The following is a 17,443-nucleotide window of genomic DNA, read 5'->3' as shown; positions in this document are numbered from 1 at the left end:
TGAGGTTACCGAGAGTGCCTTTCCTTCTGGTGCCTACCCTCCTCCCGAGGCTAGTACTGAGACCGGTTCTGCTTCTGTCCCCGTCGATACCGAGACTCAAAAGGTTCCCGAGCAGACTGAGAGTGTTACTTCCACTGGTGCTTACCCTCCTCCTGCTCAGTCTACCATTGAGACTACCGAGGGTGCCGAGACCGAGACTGCGACTGTTCCCGCTGAGACTGAGTCGGTGCCTGCCGACACCGAGACTGTGTCCGTTCCCATCGGAACTGAGACTGCTCCTGTCGGAGCTGGATCTACTCAACCCGCCGTCGAGTCATCTACTGGTGTCTACCCTCCTCCTAAGCCTCACACTGGAACCGCCGGTACTGGAACAGAGACTGGCTCCGAGACCCCCAGCCAGACTGAGCCAGCAATTACGACAACTAGCCAGTGGACTACCTCAACTGTGTACACAACTACTGTCCGAACCATCACTTCTTGCCCACCTGAGATCCCCGACTGCCCCAACAACAAGCACGTTACTACCGAGACTATCGCCATCTCCACAACAGTATGCCCTGTCACTGAAGCTGAGCACACCAAGCCTGCGACCATCACTGAAGACAAGCCCGCTACTGAGACTGGAGACAAGCCTGCCACCGAGGAGTCTACTGTCCCTGCCACTGAGTCTGAGGAGCAGCCTACCAAGCCTGTCACTGGACATGAGGGATCTACCAAGCCCGCAACCGAGGAACAGCCCACCGAGACTCAGACTCAGGCCATTACTACCAACGGCAACAAGTACCCCGTCCCTACCGAGAGCGGAGAGCAGTCCACTCATGTTACTGGCACCGAGGAGCAGCCTGCCCCTACTGAGTCTGCTAGCACCACTGGCTGGACTACCTCGACTGTTTACACAACAAACGTTCGCACCATCACCTCTTGTGCTCCTGATGTGACCGATTGCCCCGTTGGTCCTCATGTCACCACTGAGACTATCGCCATCTCAACCACCGTCTGCCCTGTCACTGAGGTCCATCCTTCCAAGCCTATCACCAAGGTCATCACGGAGAACGGATCTACCAAGACCATTGCTACTACTGAGGAGCACGTCACCAAGCCCGCTACCCAGGTGTATCCCACGGAAGTTGTTTCTACTCAACCCGCCACTGAAGAGCAACCCACCAAGCCTGCCACAGAGGAGCACCCTACTAAGCCTGTGACCGGAGGCCAATCCGGAGCTGGATCTACTCAGCCCGCTGTTCCTTCTACTACCGAGTACACCACTTCAACTGTCTACACGACCAACGTCCGCACAGTCACTTCTTGCGCGCCTGGCGTTCCCGATTGCCCTGCTACACCTCATGTCACTACTGAGACTATCGCTATCTCTACCACCATTTGCCCCGTGACCGAGCAGCAGACTAAGCCTCAAGCCACTGGTCCTGAGCCCACTGGTCCTGAGCCCACTGGTCCTGAGCCCACTGGTCCTAAGCCCACTGAGCCCAAGCCCACCGAGCCCAAGCCTACCGAGCCTCATGCTACCGGACCTCACCCCACTGAGCCAGCCAAGACCACAGGTTACACTACCTCAACTGTCTACACCACCAGTGTCCGAACTGTCACTACCTGCGCTCCTGGTACTCCCGATTGCCCCGAAGGTCCCCATGTTGTCACCGAAACCATTGCTATCTCTACTACTGTGTGCCCTGTTACTGAGGAACAGTCTGCCCCTACCAAGCCTTCTGAACCTGAGCAGCCCCAGCAACCCGAGCAGCCTGGACAGCCCGAGCAACCTGCTCCTACCAAGCCTGCTGGCGGCAACGAGCCTCACTACCCAGTTCCCACCCAGCACATCGTGACCACCGGCTACTCCACTTCTACCATCTACACCACCGCTATCCGCACCGTCACAGCCTGTGCTCCTGGTACCCCTGACTGCCCCGAAGGTCCCCATGTTGTCACCGAGACCATCGCGCTCTCTACCACTATCTGCCCTGTCACCAAGACTCAGATCATCCCCGGTCCTGGAGCTACCTATGGCCCTCGTCCTGGTAACATGACTTCCACTCTTTACACTACCAAGTACTTCACTGTCACTGCCTGCCCTCCTCAGGTCACAGACTGCCCCATCGGTCAGGTCACTTCCTCCGTGTACGCCACAGCCACTACTCAGATCCAGCAGTGGCAACCTTCCAACTCTGGCGTCTACCAGCCTCCCGCTCCTACCAACAACGTTCCTCCTACCGTGCCCACCACTTACATCGGCAACCACGGTAACCAGACGACTACCTTCTACCGCTCTACCACCAAGCTGTACGAGACTCCTGTGCACACTCCCAAGCCCATCGAGACTACTCAGACAGTCGAGACTCTCCACACCACTGCTTCTGTGAAGCCATCTGCTCCCTACTACGCCCCTCCTCCTTACTAAGGACATGAACATGAGCATTCCATGAGTCTGGAACCAGGATGCTACCATTGCATATATTTAGAATGACATATCTTATCACGATTATTACGACCTGTTTTGTATTTAGATTTCTGTTTATTATTAGTACACGAAAAAAGCAATTATTAGCTTAGATAGCAATAGCGTCAATACGACATACATCTTTCATTATTACACTATTATTCTTATCGGATTATCCTGATTGTCATGTAGCATTCATTATCAGGATTTCTTGCGTTGTTGTCAGCTTCTGACGTATCAGGTATAAAAACTGGCCATTCTTCATGCATGTCTCACTTCCCCAAAGGGCAGGTAATATACTCTCCCCCCTCGAAAAATAGTCATGCAGTCCTTTATTTTCTTTTTCTTGTCTCTTCATTTTTTCTTTCCTTGTTTTCTTTTTTCTTTCTTTCTAAAACATCAAAGCACCCCGTATCGTTAACCTGCTGCGGAGACGTTGCTTTCAAGCCCTCTCGACACTGACGATCTTAATATTTAGCGACGGACAATAGTTATTATCCGTCTCCGTGTTTGAATTAAAATACTCCATTGCGATGCGTTGCTGTGTAACCCCAATATCAAGGCGCTGTTCGTAATCAGTCCAATCCGAGGGCACTATAACTGTAACACAAACATGTTCGTCACAGTGGCAACAATTACATTGGCGACCAACCCTTTACTCGGATAACGATTTCCACGCAAAGTGTGTGATATGTGCAGTTTGGCTGCATCTTGGCGATAAATATGTCAGAGACAAGAGACAATACCACTATATACGGGACCTTTTCAGCTGAATAGGGGGCACCTGATACGCGAAGCTGCAGGTAAGACGGGACCATTGGCGATGATTCATTCCTGAATAAGGCTCTATAGAGCAAATGCCGGACGAATGGAAGTGAGCCGGGTAAATTGACCGAATAACGTGCATAAGAGACAAGAAGAGCACTCGTAATAGGAATTGGCGTTTTAATTTATGCGGCATATGAAGGAGGCAACCAAGATAATTTAATCACATACTGTACTTGTCCTTAATGGACGTCGTACTTGAGGTGGGGAAATGAATACATATAGACGCACATACCCGCTGCTCTCTCGAGTTGATCCAGAGCAGCAAGAACCACACCCATCAAGCAACATCTCAAGGCAACCCACCATTGAAACAAACCATGGACTTGAACAGTCTATCAAACTACAAGACACCTGGTGGTGCCGTGGTGGTTCTGTTGGCCTTTGTAACCTTTTGGTGGCTGACGACAACTTTGATCGCATGGAATCGCCTCAAACACATCCCAGGCCCATGGGTCGCAGGTTTCACCTACGCGTGGGCAGGATGGACAGAATACAGCGGCAAACAACACTTTTCATTCCTGGACCTTGAGACAAAGTACGGCTCACTGGTGCGTATAGGACCAGAACTTCTTGCCACCTCAGATGTAGAGGTGGTCAGGCGCATGTCTGCAAGAAAGAGTACCTATCGCAAATCATCTTGGGTTGATGGTGTCAGACTGAACCCATATCACGAGACCATGTTTGGCGTACGGGATCCAATTGAACATGATCGAATCAAAACCCGTCTTGCACCTACGTACAGTGGTCGCGACACGCCTCATCTCGAGAGTGTTGTCGATCAGCAAGTGAACAATCTAGTTTCACTCATCCGTCGCAAATATGTCTCTGACCCTACCAGTGGAGATTTTCGTGTCATGTCCCTCATCAAAGTAGCATCTTATCTTACGCTGGATGTTATTTCCAAGGTGGGATTGGGAACCGAGTTTGGGTGCTGTGCTTCAGACTCTGATCCATACGGCTTCACTAAAGCAGTAGCTGAGCACATGCCTCTCATGGCAATGACCAGTGGCGTGCCATGGATGCGAAACGTGTTTTGTTCTCCTTTGTTTCTGAAGTACTTTGGTCCCAAGGATACAGATACTTATGGGCTCGGCCCTCTGATAAAGTAAGTCTTTCCTGACACGATGGGAATTTACGCTGACGGCTATCAAGAGTTACCAATGACAACGTCCGAGCACGCTACAGCCAAGAAGATGGTGGAAAGAGGGACATGTTGGTATGTATAGCGTGATCCAGTATGTAAACAAAGTTTCTAACATATTATACTCAGAGCTCCTTGAAAGCCTCTGGACTTCCGGAAGGCGAGGCTCAAGCCGAGACACTTTTCCTGTTCATTGCAGGATCCGATACTACTGCGGCAGCTATTCGCGTCACTATGTTTTATATCATTTCATCACCGCGCGTCTATCAAAAGCTCAAAAAAGAGATCCGAAAGGCGATACATGAAGGGCGCGCATCTAGTCCCATCACTGTTGCCCAGGCACGAGAGTTGCCCTATCTACAAGTAAGTATCTCTACAATACTTTAAATCAATCAGCAAACCTAATTAATGAATCAAAGGCGGTTATCTACGAAGGTCTCCGTATTCGGCCAGTGACAACGGGACCGCAGTCTAAAGAAGTTCCTCCAGGCGGTGACACTATCAATGGACACTTTATCCCTGAAGGCACATCAATTGCCATCAACTTCCCCGCCATTATGGGCTCAAAGAAGCTATTCGGACCCGACGCTGATGTCTTTCGACCTGAGCGTTTTACCGATCTCCAAGACCCCGATCTTGCCGAGATGCGACGCAATGTTGAGATGAACTTTGGCAACGGACGCTGGATGTGTGCTGGGAAGCCCATTGCCTTTATGGAGTTACATAAAGTCTACTTCGAGGTGAGAATAGATGCTGACAGAATTGGTGCTCGTGATTTATGCTAATGTGTGACAAATAGTTGCTGCGGGCATTTGACTTTCAGCTCGTAGAACCGCTTAAGCCTATGACTTCCGAGAGTTATTCTCTGTTCCGAGATCATGGACTGAATGTTCGTGTTACGCTGGCGGAGGATATGGAGTGAAGAGAATTCTACTACAGCATAACAGATTGACATACGGACGTGATTGTTGGGAATGGGTGGCACATCAGGTTTCCAGAAGTTTCTACGCTTCATGGAATAGCACTTTTGATTGCAAGATAGGTCTTACATAGGCAGAACTTAATAATACTCATTGATCTGTACATGGTCGCCATCTCTCTGCGTAGTGACTATCTCGCAACAACTCTAATGCTGCCAAAGGTTAACCGGCTTCTCTCGGTTGAGGTTCACATCGGCCAGTCTCGAAATCTCCCCACGTCCCATGACTTGCTACTCAAATCTTGGACCCGAAGCAATGGTCATGCGGTAGTACGAACGAGACTCGTGCCGATTCAGATATTGTAAGTTTCAGGTCATCGAGTAACACAATGGCGTATGTGGCTTGCGATAAACCTTGTTGAGCACAATCTCTCCAGTGATCGGAGCCAAGTTACGAAATCAAGGTGATACAATTACCCTTGATTTTCAATCTTGTATAACAGATGAGTGACATTGGTAACAGATAATGGGGTTACACAGGAGCGGTCATACCGTATACAAAAACGAGTAATGGAACGGTGTGTTTGTGCGAGCAATTGACCTCAACGATTTCGATCTTAACTCCTCTTTGACTCAACGCAATTGATTTTGTAGCTCGAAGTATAATTCTGCTCACGAGACTCGGTCTTTGTGACGACGTGTCTTGATCAGATTGAGCCTCCAACATAACCCTATTCCATATCTGCCACCTGTCAACTGTCTTTCTTATAAAGTCTTCTGTCTCCTTCTTCGTCTTCAATTCCTGCCATTATTCCGTATCATCAATAACCGCCAGAATGTCGACCATGGACAAGATCTTCGCCGGCCACGCCCAGCGCCAAGCCACCCTCGTCGCAAGCGACAACATCTTCGCCAACGGCATTGCCTGGATCCAAGGCGAGCTCGTCCCCCTCAATGAAGCCCGCATCCCCCTCATGGACCAAGGTTTCATGCACGGCGACTTGACCTACGATGTCCCTGCAGTCTGGGATGGTCGTTTCTTCCGTCTTGATGACCATCTCGACCGTCTCGAGGCAAGCGTCAAGAAGATGCGAATGCAATTCCCCATTCCCCGCGATGAGATCAGAATGACTCTTCTCGACATGCTCGCCAAGAGTGGAATCAAGGATGCTTTTGTTGAGCTCATTGTCACTCGTGGCTTGAAGCCTGTTCGTGAGGCCAAGCCTGGTGAGGTCTTGAACAACCACCTCTACTTGATCGTCCAACCCTACGTCTGGGTCATGAGCCCCGAAGCTCAGTACGTCGGCGGTAATGCCGTTATCGCACGAACTGTTCGTCGAATCCCTCCTGGATCCATGGATCCCACCATCAAGAACCTCCAATGGAGTGATTTCACCCGCGGCATGTTCGAAGCATACGATCGTGGAGCACAATACCCCTTCCTCACCGACGGCGACACAAACATCACCGAAGGATCTGGTTTCAACGTTGTCTTTGTCAAGAACAACGTTATTTACACCCCGAACCGAGGAGTTTTGCAGGGAATTACCAGAAAGAGTGTGATCGACGCTGCCAAGTGGTGTGGTCATGAAGTTCGAGTGGAGTATGTCCCTGTTGAGATGGCCTATGAAGCTGATGAGATCTTCATGTGTACTACTGCTGGAGGAATCATGCCTATCACCACCATGGATGGAAAGCCAGTCAAGGACGGAAAGGTCGGGCCTGTCACAAAGGCCATCTGGGATCGGTACTGGGCGATGCACTGGGAGGATGAGTTCAGTTTCAAGATTGACTACCAGAAACTGAAGCTGTAGTTGGGGGGATCAGCTTTTTATGGCAACACTATTCACTCACATTCAACGAGACCTTAGTACAATGAAATGATTATTTGGTTGCCTACACCGAGGCGCTTCTTTTGCCTTCCTATTGATATATGCCTCAACCACAAAGGTATTGTTACATCACAGATACATATACCGGTATTATTCGGTCTTTTAACCCCTGTCTGCTGATCTTGCTATAACCGTAACAAGGTGGAGTTAACTTTGTTAACGTTATCCGTGCCATCCGCGGACAATCCGCGTTTCATGAGCAGCGGATTGAATTCCGAATATGGCCTTTTTCATTTGTAATACTGGTTCGGAATATGCATAATTGGTCATAATTGCTACTCTGGATGCGGGCAATGCTACGACCTGGACTCATGACTGACGTGGCCTCCAAAGACCGGGCCCTAAAAGACCGCGGGTATGCTGGAAACCTTAATCTGATCCTGTGATCAGGTCTTTAATTCATCTTCTATAAAGACCTCAAACAGCACGACATCCTCACTGTAAATCCCAAAACAAAGTATAGAGGAACGGGCTTCGTATCCTCCACTATTAAAATCACAGCAGTATCAAGTAATTGTCTCATTTTTTAGCACGCCAACATCAAGATGGCGGACAGCTACGCAAAAATCCCTTCTGGCGCTTTGGTCCAGCCAACGCCTTTCCGAGTCTCAATTGAAGACGAAAGGGTTGAAGAGCTTAAATTACTTGTCAAGCTAGGCAAGATTGCAAATCCTACCTATGAGTCCACGCAAAAGGAGCACAACTATGGTATTACGCACCAATGGCTCACTGATGCCAAGGATGCTTGGATGAAATTTGACTGGTATGTTCGGAAGAGGCGGATGGTACTCTCAAGTTTCAAGACCGCCTGATAGCTAATCATCTTCTTATAGGCGAGCTGCTGAGAAGCGCATCAATTCATTCAACCATTGGAAAGTGCCTGTCCATGACACAAAAGGCGACTTTGATATGCATTTTACAGGTCTCTTCTCAACAAAGCCCAATGCTATCCCTATAGTGATGGTGCACGGCTGGCCCGGAAGTTTCCTAGAATATCTCGGCGTCTTGTCAATTCTGAAGGATCGTTACACTTCCGAAACACTCCCATACCATATTATCATTCCGTCCTTGCCTGGTTTCGCCTTTTCCAGTAAGCCGCCGATGGAAAGAGACTTCTGCATCGAAGATGCTTCACGCATTATCAACACCCTTATGGTCCAGCTGGGATTTGGCAGCGGTTACGTCATTCAGGGTGGTGATCTCGGGAGCATAGTAGCTTGTGAGCTAGCTACGAATTACAAAGAGTGCAAAGGTATGTGGAAAAACAAGTCAGCGTGGCAGATGAAGCTAACAATCTGCAACAGCGCTTCATCTCAACATGTGTATGGTACCCGAGCCGTCCACTGTCACAGGCGAAGTCACCGAAGCTGAGAAGCAAGCCCTTGAGCGCGGCAAGGACTTTTTCACTCGAGGCTCAGCTTACGCCTTTACCCACGGCACCAAGCCAAGCACAATCGGCCTAGTCCTCTCAACCTCGCCCCTGGCGCTCTTGACCTGGATTGGCGAGAAGTTCCGCGACTGGACAGATATAGAGCCTCCCATCGATGAGACTTTGACTTCTGTCTCACTATACTGGCTTACTGACACGTATCCAACATCCATCTATGCATACCGCCATATGCCTGTATTCGGTGGCCCCCCTGGCAAGCCAATGCCATATATTACCAAGCCAATGTCCTACAGTTGGCTGCCGAAAGAAGTTGCGCCTAAGCCCGTCGCCTGGGTTTCGTCAGTAGGAAACCTGGTGCACTACAAGAGGCATGAGGGTGGTGGCCATTTTGCTGCGTTTGAGAGACCAGGGGAGCTGTTGGGGGCTGTGGAGGAATTTGTAAAGCAAATTTCAGCTGATGGAAGTCTGAAAATCTGAGTCAGAGACCAGTATATCTAGCAACGATTTTCAATCAATACGATAGAATCCTAGTACATAAGACACTCTAGCTGTGCATCATGGGCAGTGCAGAATAAATCTAGCTGGATATCTGCTTTTCTATTGCAATGTGAGAGTGATGATTGAAGATCTAAGTTATAGGACTGCAGACGAGAAAGAGATGCATGATGTGACCACGTGATCATGCACGTGACACCCTTGACACTCAACACTGGCAGTCACGTATGTTTAGGAAAACTGGTTATTGTAAGATAGCTTTATTGATTTGATTTTTACATTAATAGGATGTGCGGATCTACCAGTCAATCAATCTTACTATTGCAAATCTTGGGTGCATTCAAATGGTTTGGGTTTCATCTAAAACACTTGGCATATGAATCACGATGAAGAAAAGGTAGTCTGTTACTAAAAACGGCAGTTCAACGGGGTCAGATGTATTTCAGTCGTCTTTGTTCACTTTCAGTCTCATTCCAACAGCATTCTGATAAAGTATCTAACGCCCCAGACTGCTTTGTGTTTGAGGTCGATGGCAACTACAACCGATTATCGCCCATTGCTACTACTTTCACGTACTTACCCTATGGCTGTTCAAACACTTCTTGTGTTGTTCAATCCAGTCAGTTGCTATTCCACGTGATCCGGTACCTTTTTACACCGACTTTCGATGGAATGCTCAACGTTCCGTAGGTGCATAAACGTCCAGGGGTTCAACGGCCTGTGATGAGCTGGCGTGTCGTATGATCCAACGCCGCAAAGTAATATTCCTGTCAGTGGCACAGTGGAATGATACGGTCGTAGCCATGCAAGGCTGGCTTCACTCAGGCCGAGTCATCTGAAACATCACAGGGCTCTGGAAGGAATGTACAGGTACATCGGGTGTCGCACAAGACCGACATCCCGAGCCGTGACCTTTCCGTTGTGATACGGATGTCGGTGAGTGATTGCAGCGCCGATTCGGTCCCAGAGCAGTACAAGACCAGTCTGGGTCCTGAACCGGGTATCTGGGAACATGTCTTGGCGACTAACTTTTACCCCGGAATTAACCAGAGGGCTGGGCGGCTTGTTCCATCAGATACGATGGACACATCATCGTCACTGTGGAGAACGGTGTCATTTCAGCCTCTCCATGGCCGAGGGAACGAATCGCGGTTCACCCCGGATTTCCAGCGGCAACAAGGATCATCTCGACGGCTACGAGGATCAGGCTTGTGATTGTTTATCGTGCTACCATTTGCAAGGGAATGGAGAAACTATTGCCTGTGTGCCTGGGGCTTGGAAACGGACTATTGACCTCCAATATCGCGTCATTGGCCGAGTCTGCAGTAGTTCGACTTTACAGTTCCGCCACTCAGCCAGCCACCAATGCTGCTGCCATTGACAAAACCTTCACGCAGCGTATCACTGACAGAACATTCTAGGTCGCCAGACATACGTGAGGCGTGATAGCTTTGCTTGACAGTCGGCCACGTTTCCTACCTAAAGTTTACGATTCGTGAACTCACGTCAATGCCCAAGATGCCGGCAATTCTGTATCACGGATAATACGGGAAAATCAAACACCTCAACAAGCCCTGAATTTCTATTACCTTTGCGGGGTATCCTGTCAGCTGAAATATCCCTGTGATTGACATTAGAAAGTCAAGTTCCACGGCTTGTACGTCCGTGGCCGCTTCACATACCAAAACCGATTAAATTCAGAGAAGTGGCTATTGGGTTTAAAGTTGACCAGGATTTTTATTGTGTTGTTCCCGCCACCCATAGCTGCTATCCAGTCTGGGATCACAGCATCAGGTCGTTCAGGTACTAGTGCTGTGATGCTCTAGCCGTCTTTGGGACCACGACATTCAACGCTTTTTTTCCCCTAAACATCCGAGATCCGGAGATGTGGGAGCTGAATAGCTTGAGGCGTCTTGCTTGCCAAAAAAGTAAGCTTACTAGGACCGTTGCGCTCCCACCACAACTCCAAAGACAACAAGGTTACAACTAAGTAGGTCACGAAAATGGTCTGTTGCCTCTTTGAGGTAAGAATGACCCCTCCATCAAAGGGTTTGCCAACATGGTAGATGTCATGGAGTTAGACAGCCATCAAACATCACTAACCTCATTACCAACCATACCGCACTTGGCTAAAAGTTGCATGCGATGTTAACATCTTGGCTAGCGTCAACGGTTTCGGGAACCGCTAAAAATGCACGGTTCAGGTGAGGCTCTAACTAGCCGTTGGTGTCGACAGATCTGGAAAGCCAAGAGTATTGTTGGGGATTGCAGGGTGGATGTTCTCGCCCGATCTGGATAGCTAAAGAGGCTGGGCAAACACTGCTGGACTCTTTCTTAGCTTGAGGGCGAGCAACGAAGTCAGTCTTAGGATTTGAAAATCATGCACAAACACCAAACTACTTAGTTCACCTCACCACATGTCAGTGCTGTGGATCGCCTCAACAGAAGGTTCAGAAGATCAATCACTCAATACACGTCTTCACAATCAGACAAAGACAACGTGCATGAAAGAGAAAGTATATGAAAGCAATAATTGGTATACTGAGGTAAATACAATCCCAAACCCATAACGAGTGACTATGTTCGGTACCATTGTGTACAAGCAAACTACTCCGGGTCCAAGCCCATCGTCAAGTAACAAAGAAGGAGTGAAATAACAAAGCAACGCGGTGTCTCGACATCAAGAAACTAAGCCTTGTACCCCTTGCCACCCTTACCACCCTTTCCCCCCTTTCCACCCTTGTAGATGTTGATGTTGATGGTGACAGGAGCATTGAAATCAATCTCACCAATGCACATCTGGAACTGAAGAAATCATGAGAAGAGGACAAGGGAGGTTGGCTTGTGAGACTTACACCGCTGTTGTTGTTGCAGCAAATGATCTTTGCGTTACAGACCTCAGAGTTGGAACAGGTTTGAACTGTGCAAGGTTAAGCAGGGGCATCAGGTACAGCACAGAGGTGTAGAACTTACCACCAGCGCCGTCGGTGGTACAGCAGAACTGAGTTCCAGAGGAGCAGGCGTTGCCTTGAGAATTGCCCCCACCAGTGGAAGGGCAGTCGCTACCTTTGGCAGTCTTCTTGGCCTCGGCGCCTTGAATCTGTTAGAGGTGGGAGGTGTATACTTTGTTGGTCAAAAACCTACGTCTAAGGGCTGGCATTCTTGGCCATGGGATATCACCCATAGTAGGAGCTCTGGGCTCAATATCGCGAGTCTCAAGATCGCGAGTCTCAACTCCAGCGGCCGCTTCAGGCTGAGGAGTCGCGATAGCGCCCTGGAGCATGGCGATGGCGAGGAAAATAGTGTAAAACTGCATGATGATGATGATGATGGTTGATAGTAGCGATTGCTAGCTTGAGACAAGTAGTTGAATGGAGGAGTCTTTGTTTGAGAAAGAGTGTGTGGGCGAAGAAGGACGGAGTGTGCAGAAATGAAGCTAGACACAATAGATTGGTAGTGATTGTGATGTCTCGATGCTGTATGAGTCGGTTAGGGTGGGACGTAGGCTGATATTTGTGCAGAAACTTTAGAGCTGAGACTTTGGTCCCTGCATTGGACCGTTGCACGCGGCTTAGGGGTGGGGAGATGGTTCAGATCTATCGAAACGCCATGAGGCTTTACACCTTTTGATATGACAAACTATGACATAAGTCGGTCACGGCTGATCTTCGTATAGAGAGAGGTCAATGCGCATGCATACAATGGTGTGGATCGTCAATAATATCGACCAACATGCATGCTACCGATGAGGGGAAACCAACAGACACCAATAATTGATTATGGCTTTACCATTGGGACTTTGGTTGACTGTGAGTTGGGTTATTGGTAAGTAGTTCCTTCATTTACGTCCCTTCTCTGTCATTATGTTGCCTTACTGCATCTGCCTAACTAGATCTGGACGATATCTGTTTGTTGAACCGATCACTGTCAGCTCCTGGACTGATCTCGACTTTGTCTTCCCCACTTCAGCCGTGTTTTGTATACGGATACCTTTGTTATGATTGTCTGCGGCTTACCGGTTGGTCTTTGTACTTCGGCCGGGGTTCACAAGTAGATACATAGTTAGTACCCCTTGTCAAGTCGATTAAGGGCTAGCCAATTTTGTAATTACGTGTAAGACACCCATTTGATAATTCGACGAAGATTATATCCTCTGGTAAATAATAAACACTTGATATCAAAGGTATCGCAGCTCTTGCATTGTATTCCACTATGGGTGTGTTGAAACAAAGTAAAGGTGGCCTGACTGTTACATGCACAGCAGTTGAACAACTTAACGCCGTGAATTGTTAGTCAGGAACATATGAAAAAAAGAGTGATAGAGTTATTATCTTTGAGACAGACAGGCCATGCATGGCAATTGAGCTGAGGTCCGGTCCCTGCACGTCGGACTGTCGGACTATCGGACTACCAGACTACCAGACTACCGGACTACCAGACTACCCTCGCCACTTTGTACTACACACCAAACATGCATGAAGCCGTTGCCTCAACTGTTGGCGCTAAGACCTCCCTCAACAGTGGATCCGTTCAAGCTGTAAAAATGTCTCCGAATGGTAGTCGACCATGGGAGTGCGCTTCAGCCCGGCAGTTTTGGCCTACAGAGTATCGTTAGCACCTGCCAACGGTTGAGTGTGTCTTGAACCCTTACACCAATCATCGAATTATGATCCATGCTGTACCGACCTCGTCTACTATCCATGTCGTCGGGTCGTCGGGCTATTCATGCATGCTTACAAGTCCGAATCCACCTGCTACTGACCTGGACCCTATCTAGACTTGGTCTCGATTCAGCCTTTTTCTTTTCATCCTCCAACGATTTCACGATATCTACCAAATTGTGGAGTTTTGAGGCTTCAGGATGAGCTTACTCCTGCATCATTATTACTTTCATGATGGTGTAGAGGCCGGAAAAGAGTTCGATAGCTTCATCTTCAGCTGAGGAGAATGGCCTTTGGCGTTGAGACTTCACGATGTTTGGCTATCTGGAGTCTGAAGAAGTTCAGCTGGGAGGTTTGTGTAACGGTCCAGACTTTACAGACACAACGATGAGTTGTTTATACCATCCCAACAAGATAGAATAACAAAATATATGGCAGAAAATGAATATATAAACGAGTCTCTCCTCCCTCCTCAAACATCTTTTCTCATCACTCACTCTCAACTCATTCACTCAACAACATCCTCATCTCTACCTTTCAACACCTTCTTTCGAGACAAACACTTTTCCAACCCTCAACATGAAGTTCCTCGTTGTCACCTTCCTTGCTCTTGCCACTGGCGCCTTTGCCCTTCCCGGCGGTGGTCCTCCTCCTCCTCCTCCTCCTCCTGCCAAGCCCACCAAGCCTGCCAAGCCCCCAACCAACAAACAGCAGATTTCCTGCGGTAACGGCCAGTCTCTCTACTGCTGCACCAACGAAGGTGGCAACGACGTCACTTGCGCTTCCTTCTCCAACGGGGGCATTGGCGGCGTCTGCAACGGTATGCAGGTCTGCTGCAACAACAACGTAAGTGACACAAACAATCTATCCACATTCATTCTTCAGTTTACTGACAACAGATACAGCAGGGAACCCAGGGCTGCAACGTCGGCAACGGCGGTGGCTCCATCACCTTCACCCAGAACTTCCCCGGTGGTAGCTGGCGCTTCTAAGTCGCTTACACCAAGCGCAACTGTCGATCACATCAACCTTTTTACTGGGATCAACATCATGGATCGACACTTACTCACAAAAACTTTACGCTCCTTACGACACTACACGATCATTTTATGATACTTTACTAGGATTTATGCTTTTTACGAGGGATGAGATAGGTACGAGCTTGGGAAGGAGATTCGCTTCTATTAGGTTTTGGATTGGGAATTGGCTGTGGCCAGGCTGCTTCTCAGTCTCCAACTACCACAGTCACATATGACAAGTTTGGATTCAGTCTCCTGGGTTGTTGGGTAGTACATAAACTCTGCAAAATATAACCGGTTATGCAATCTGTTCTTTTATCGGTGAACTTGTCTTTTTTCTCTTTTGATCTTCTATCCCTTGAGCTATCTGTTCTACCAAGTCTTTATTTAATTGAAATGGATCTTGGAGTTGTGATAGTTTCCTATTGCGGTAGTCTGCAACGAAACCCAGGAAGCCCTGCGCCTACGCTCAGTTAGTTAGCTACACCGCTCTTACTTAGGCCTTAGTTACCCTTACTTGTAAATGGATAGGGTCAAGTTAGGGTGGTTAGATGATAGATAGATCTGATTGTATATTGAACTCCGTCGCGAGACTTCAACTTGAGGAATCTAACCCTAGATCCCTCGGTCTGACTTCTCTTAAGGTAAATTACCCGAAGATCTTCCGGCGACCGCTCGCTGATTGGTCGCGACTTAATCTCTCCATGATACTCTTACACAATTCACGAAATAGGCTATATTCTGGTGCGGTACGGAGTTTACCGTCTCTCTAACAGTGCAGCCCAGGGTGGCAAACCAGAAGAATAGCAAAGTAAAAATCATGTTGTTGATCTTGTTTATCCAACTGTATCACCCCCGCGCCGCAGTGTTTATTTTCATTTAAAGAAAAATTGATTATGGCAAGAACCGAACTTTGGTGACCTTGCATGGGTACGCCCGGCGCCTGGCCGTGGTTAATTGCGACCCGGGCAATGGCGATCACCAGCGGAGAGGCATACCACTCCCGGAGACAGGAACTGGCAAATGACCTGCAGACACCTGCAAATTCAAAGCCTTATAAAAAGAGTAAGTTGTATCTTCGCAAAGATAGCTCCTTAGAATTGACTAATGCATCATCCATTCATTCCCTACTCCATTCTTATGCCCAACATGACGACTCCCACCATCATGCCACCGACGTCTCCTTTCCGGAGCTTTCCCTCTCTATCTACTCCAAGTACGACCACTTCACGGAACGCGACCATAAAAACGCCAATCGCACCATGTCCATTAGTAAAGGCTATCGAGGAGCGACTTTGCGTTTATTACAACGAAGAAGATTGCGGTGAAGAAGAGCTGGGGGATGCTCAAGAACAAAGTCATCATCGACGCTCTCCAAGTACATGAAGATCATCGAGATGCAGAGACGAAACAGCTAACTACTCAATATCATCAGCTGAAAGAGCGACAAGAAATTGTCGGGAAAGCAATGAACATTCTGTGAGACACCGCTGTATCTATCGGAGGGGATATTGAAAACACCATCCGGTCCCAAGAACAAGCACGAGCTAAGGCACAGATGTATCATGACCAAAAGGTGTCAAAGCTTGACGAATATCGTCGTAACACGGTCAACGGAATGCTTTGCCAGGAATTATCCCGACGAAGCAGACTGATAAGCGATATTGTAAGTACCCGGCCTCAAATTCGGAAACGGAACTGACTAGCAGTATAGGTCCGTATCGTAGACGGCGCATCCAACGCAACGTAGGGCGGGCACAGTTGAGTAAGAACAATTTGAGGACATTACACGTTTCGTACCTAAGGCTCTATTAGTGATGGCCTTCGACGCCAAGAGCAGGCAGGTTGCTGCAGGAAGGACAACAGATAGGCACATCTTTGTTACTGTGGTATGGCTTGACTATCATGACACCAAGTATGAAGCTTGACCTTGAACATGAGAATTCTTTTTTCCAGCTTTTTCGTGAAACCCGCCACTTTAGCTGCAACCTTGATACAAGAACCTCGAGGAATCAAAGCGTACTGCGGCCTGCATAATAGCGATTACATGGCCTGTTAGGGACTAAGCACTCAGTCACGATTAGCTCCTGACCGGAAACCTCCGAACACATTGCCCTCATGGTCCATGTATTCCACCAATAAATCCATGCTCTCCTCACATATTTTTGCTTGCCAATCAGCTTCTATTCTGTACACCCTTTGCTATGTGGTCACACGTTCTGACGGTTTCATGAAAGCTTGTGCAAGAGGCCAAGATTCTACTACCAAACTCCTTCCTTTCACCTTTTTGGATGGAGTAAGCTATGCAGAAGCTGATTTAGCAAAAGCTGGGGTTAGTTTGCTAGCGGACAAACCTGTGACCCCCTTTAGTCTGGGGAAGCTGTCGTCTCGGCTGCAATGCACCGCTAAATTTGGAAGATAAACGCGTCTGTTGAAAAGAAGCATGGTTCGGTGTTCTGCCATGAATGGCGTTGTGGGTCAAGGTAGCGCTGTAGACCGGCAGACGGAAACGGTATTTATCCAGCATCCGAGGTCCAGTCGAGAACCTGCGGATCGTCAGAATCGGAAAGAGGCTGCTAAGAGTGCTGGAACATCGACCAAGCACGTGTTGAGAGGCATGACGATTAATGAACAATAAGCCGAGAG

General features: G+C 48.4%; 7 protein-coding genes across 7 annotated transcripts; 6 read left to right on the top strand and 1 right to left on the bottom strand.

Annotated features, from left to right (window-relative positions):
- Nucleotides 1-818: 818 nt before the first annotated feature.
- Nucleotides 819-2,605, top strand: FGSG_12009 (uncharacterized protein; the record flags this gene model as incomplete). Its single annotated transcript, XM_011319303.1, has 2 exons — nucleotides 819-923; nucleotides 974-2,605. 2 exons carry the CDS (start codon nucleotides 819-821, stop codon nucleotides 2,411-2,413), a joined length of 1,545 nt encoding a protein of 514 aa, XP_011317605.1. The 3' UTR covers nucleotides 2,414-2,605.
- A 992-nt stretch (nucleotides 2,606-3,597) lies between these two features.
- FGSG_01767 (uncharacterized protein) lies at nucleotides 3,598-5,503 on the top strand (the record flags this gene model as incomplete). Its single annotated transcript, XM_011319302.1, has 5 exons — nucleotides 3,598-4,385; nucleotides 4,433-4,496; nucleotides 4,551-4,784; nucleotides 4,841-5,161; nucleotides 5,221-5,503. 5 exons carry the CDS (start codon nucleotides 3,598-3,600, stop codon nucleotides 5,341-5,343), a joined length of 1,530 nt encoding a protein of 509 aa, XP_011317604.1. The 3' UTR covers nucleotides 5,344-5,503.
- Nucleotides 5,504-6,176: 673 nt separating this feature from the next.
- On the top strand, nucleotides 6,177-7,211 carry FGSG_01766 (uncharacterized protein; the record flags this gene model as incomplete). The annotated part of the gene is made up of 1 exon (XM_011319301.1): nucleotides 6,177-7,211. One exon carries the CDS (start codon nucleotides 6,177-6,179, stop codon nucleotides 7,152-7,154), a length of 978 nt encoding a protein of 325 aa, XP_011317603.1. The 3' UTR covers nucleotides 7,155-7,211.
- A 546-nt stretch (nucleotides 7,212-7,757) lies between these two features.
- On the top strand, nucleotides 7,758-9,191 carry FGSG_01765 (uncharacterized protein). The gene is made up of 3 exons (XM_011319300.1): nucleotides 7,758-7,995; nucleotides 8,066-8,484; nucleotides 8,537-9,191. Exons 1-3 carry the CDS (start codon nucleotides 7,778-7,780, stop codon nucleotides 9,097-9,099), a joined length of 1,200 nt encoding a protein of 399 aa, XP_011317602.1. The 5' UTR covers nucleotides 7,758-7,777; the 3' UTR covers nucleotides 9,100-9,191.
- A 2,614-nt stretch (nucleotides 9,192-11,805) lies between these two features.
- On the bottom strand, nucleotides 11,806-12,433 carry FGSG_01764 (uncharacterized protein; the record flags this gene model as incomplete). The annotated part of the gene is made up of 4 exons (XM_011319299.1): nucleotides 11,806-11,922; nucleotides 11,973-12,037; nucleotides 12,091-12,210; nucleotides 12,262-12,433. 4 exons carry the CDS (start codon nucleotides 12,431-12,433, stop codon nucleotides 11,806-11,808), a joined length of 474 nt encoding a protein of 157 aa, XP_011317601.1.
- A 1,842-nt stretch (nucleotides 12,434-14,275) lies between these two features.
- Nucleotides 14,276-15,101, top strand: FGSG_01763 (uncharacterized protein). Its single transcript, XM_011319298.1, has 2 exons — nucleotides 14,276-14,624; nucleotides 14,684-15,101. Exons 1-2 carry the CDS (start codon nucleotides 14,358-14,360, stop codon nucleotides 14,768-14,770), a joined length of 354 nt encoding a protein of 117 aa, XP_011317600.1. The 5' UTR covers nucleotides 14,276-14,357; the 3' UTR covers nucleotides 14,771-15,101.
- Nucleotides 15,102-15,946: 845 nt separating this feature from the next.
- FGSG_12008 (uncharacterized protein) lies at nucleotides 15,947-17,435 on the top strand (the record flags this gene model as incomplete). The annotated part of the gene is made up of 4 exons (XM_011319297.1): nucleotides 15,947-16,175; nucleotides 16,303-16,463; nucleotides 16,857-17,129; nucleotides 17,322-17,435. 4 exons carry the CDS (start codon nucleotides 15,947-15,949, stop codon nucleotides 17,433-17,435), a joined length of 777 nt encoding a protein of 258 aa, XP_011317599.1.
- Nucleotides 17,436-17,443: the final 8 nt, after the last annotated feature.

This window comes from Fusarium graminearum, chromosome 1 (assembly GCF_000240135.3).
Source record: "Fusarium graminearum PH-1 chromosome 1, whole genome shotgun sequence".
Classification (NCBI taxonomy): domain Eukaryota; kingdom Fungi; phylum Ascomycota; class Sordariomycetes; order Hypocreales; family Nectriaceae; genus Fusarium; species Fusarium graminearum.
This window is presented reverse-complemented; position numbering and strand designations above follow the sequence as displayed.

Excerpts from the sequence above, each read along its gene's own strand:
- FGSG_01765 (XM_011319300.1), top strand. The coding sequence starts at position 7,778 with ATGGCGGACAGCTACGCAAAAATCCCTTCTGGCGCTTTGGTCCAGCCA. Across the intron at positions 7,996-8,065 it reads GCTTGGATGAAATTTGACTG|GCGAGCTGCTGAGAAGCGCA; the intron begins GTATGTTCGGAA and ends ATCTTCTTATAG. Across the intron at positions 8,485-8,536 it reads GAATTACAAAGAGTGCAAAG|CGCTTCATCTCAACATGTGT; the intron begins GTATGTGGAAAA and ends AATCTGCAACAG.
- FGSG_01763 (XM_011319298.1), top strand. The coding sequence starts at position 14,358 with ATGAAGTTCCTCGTTGTCACCTTCCTTGCTCTTGCCACTGGCGCCTTT. Across the intron at positions 14,625-14,683 it reads AGGTCTGCTGCAACAACAAC|CAGGGAACCCAGGGCTGCAA; the intron begins GTAAGTGACACA and ends CAACAGATACAG.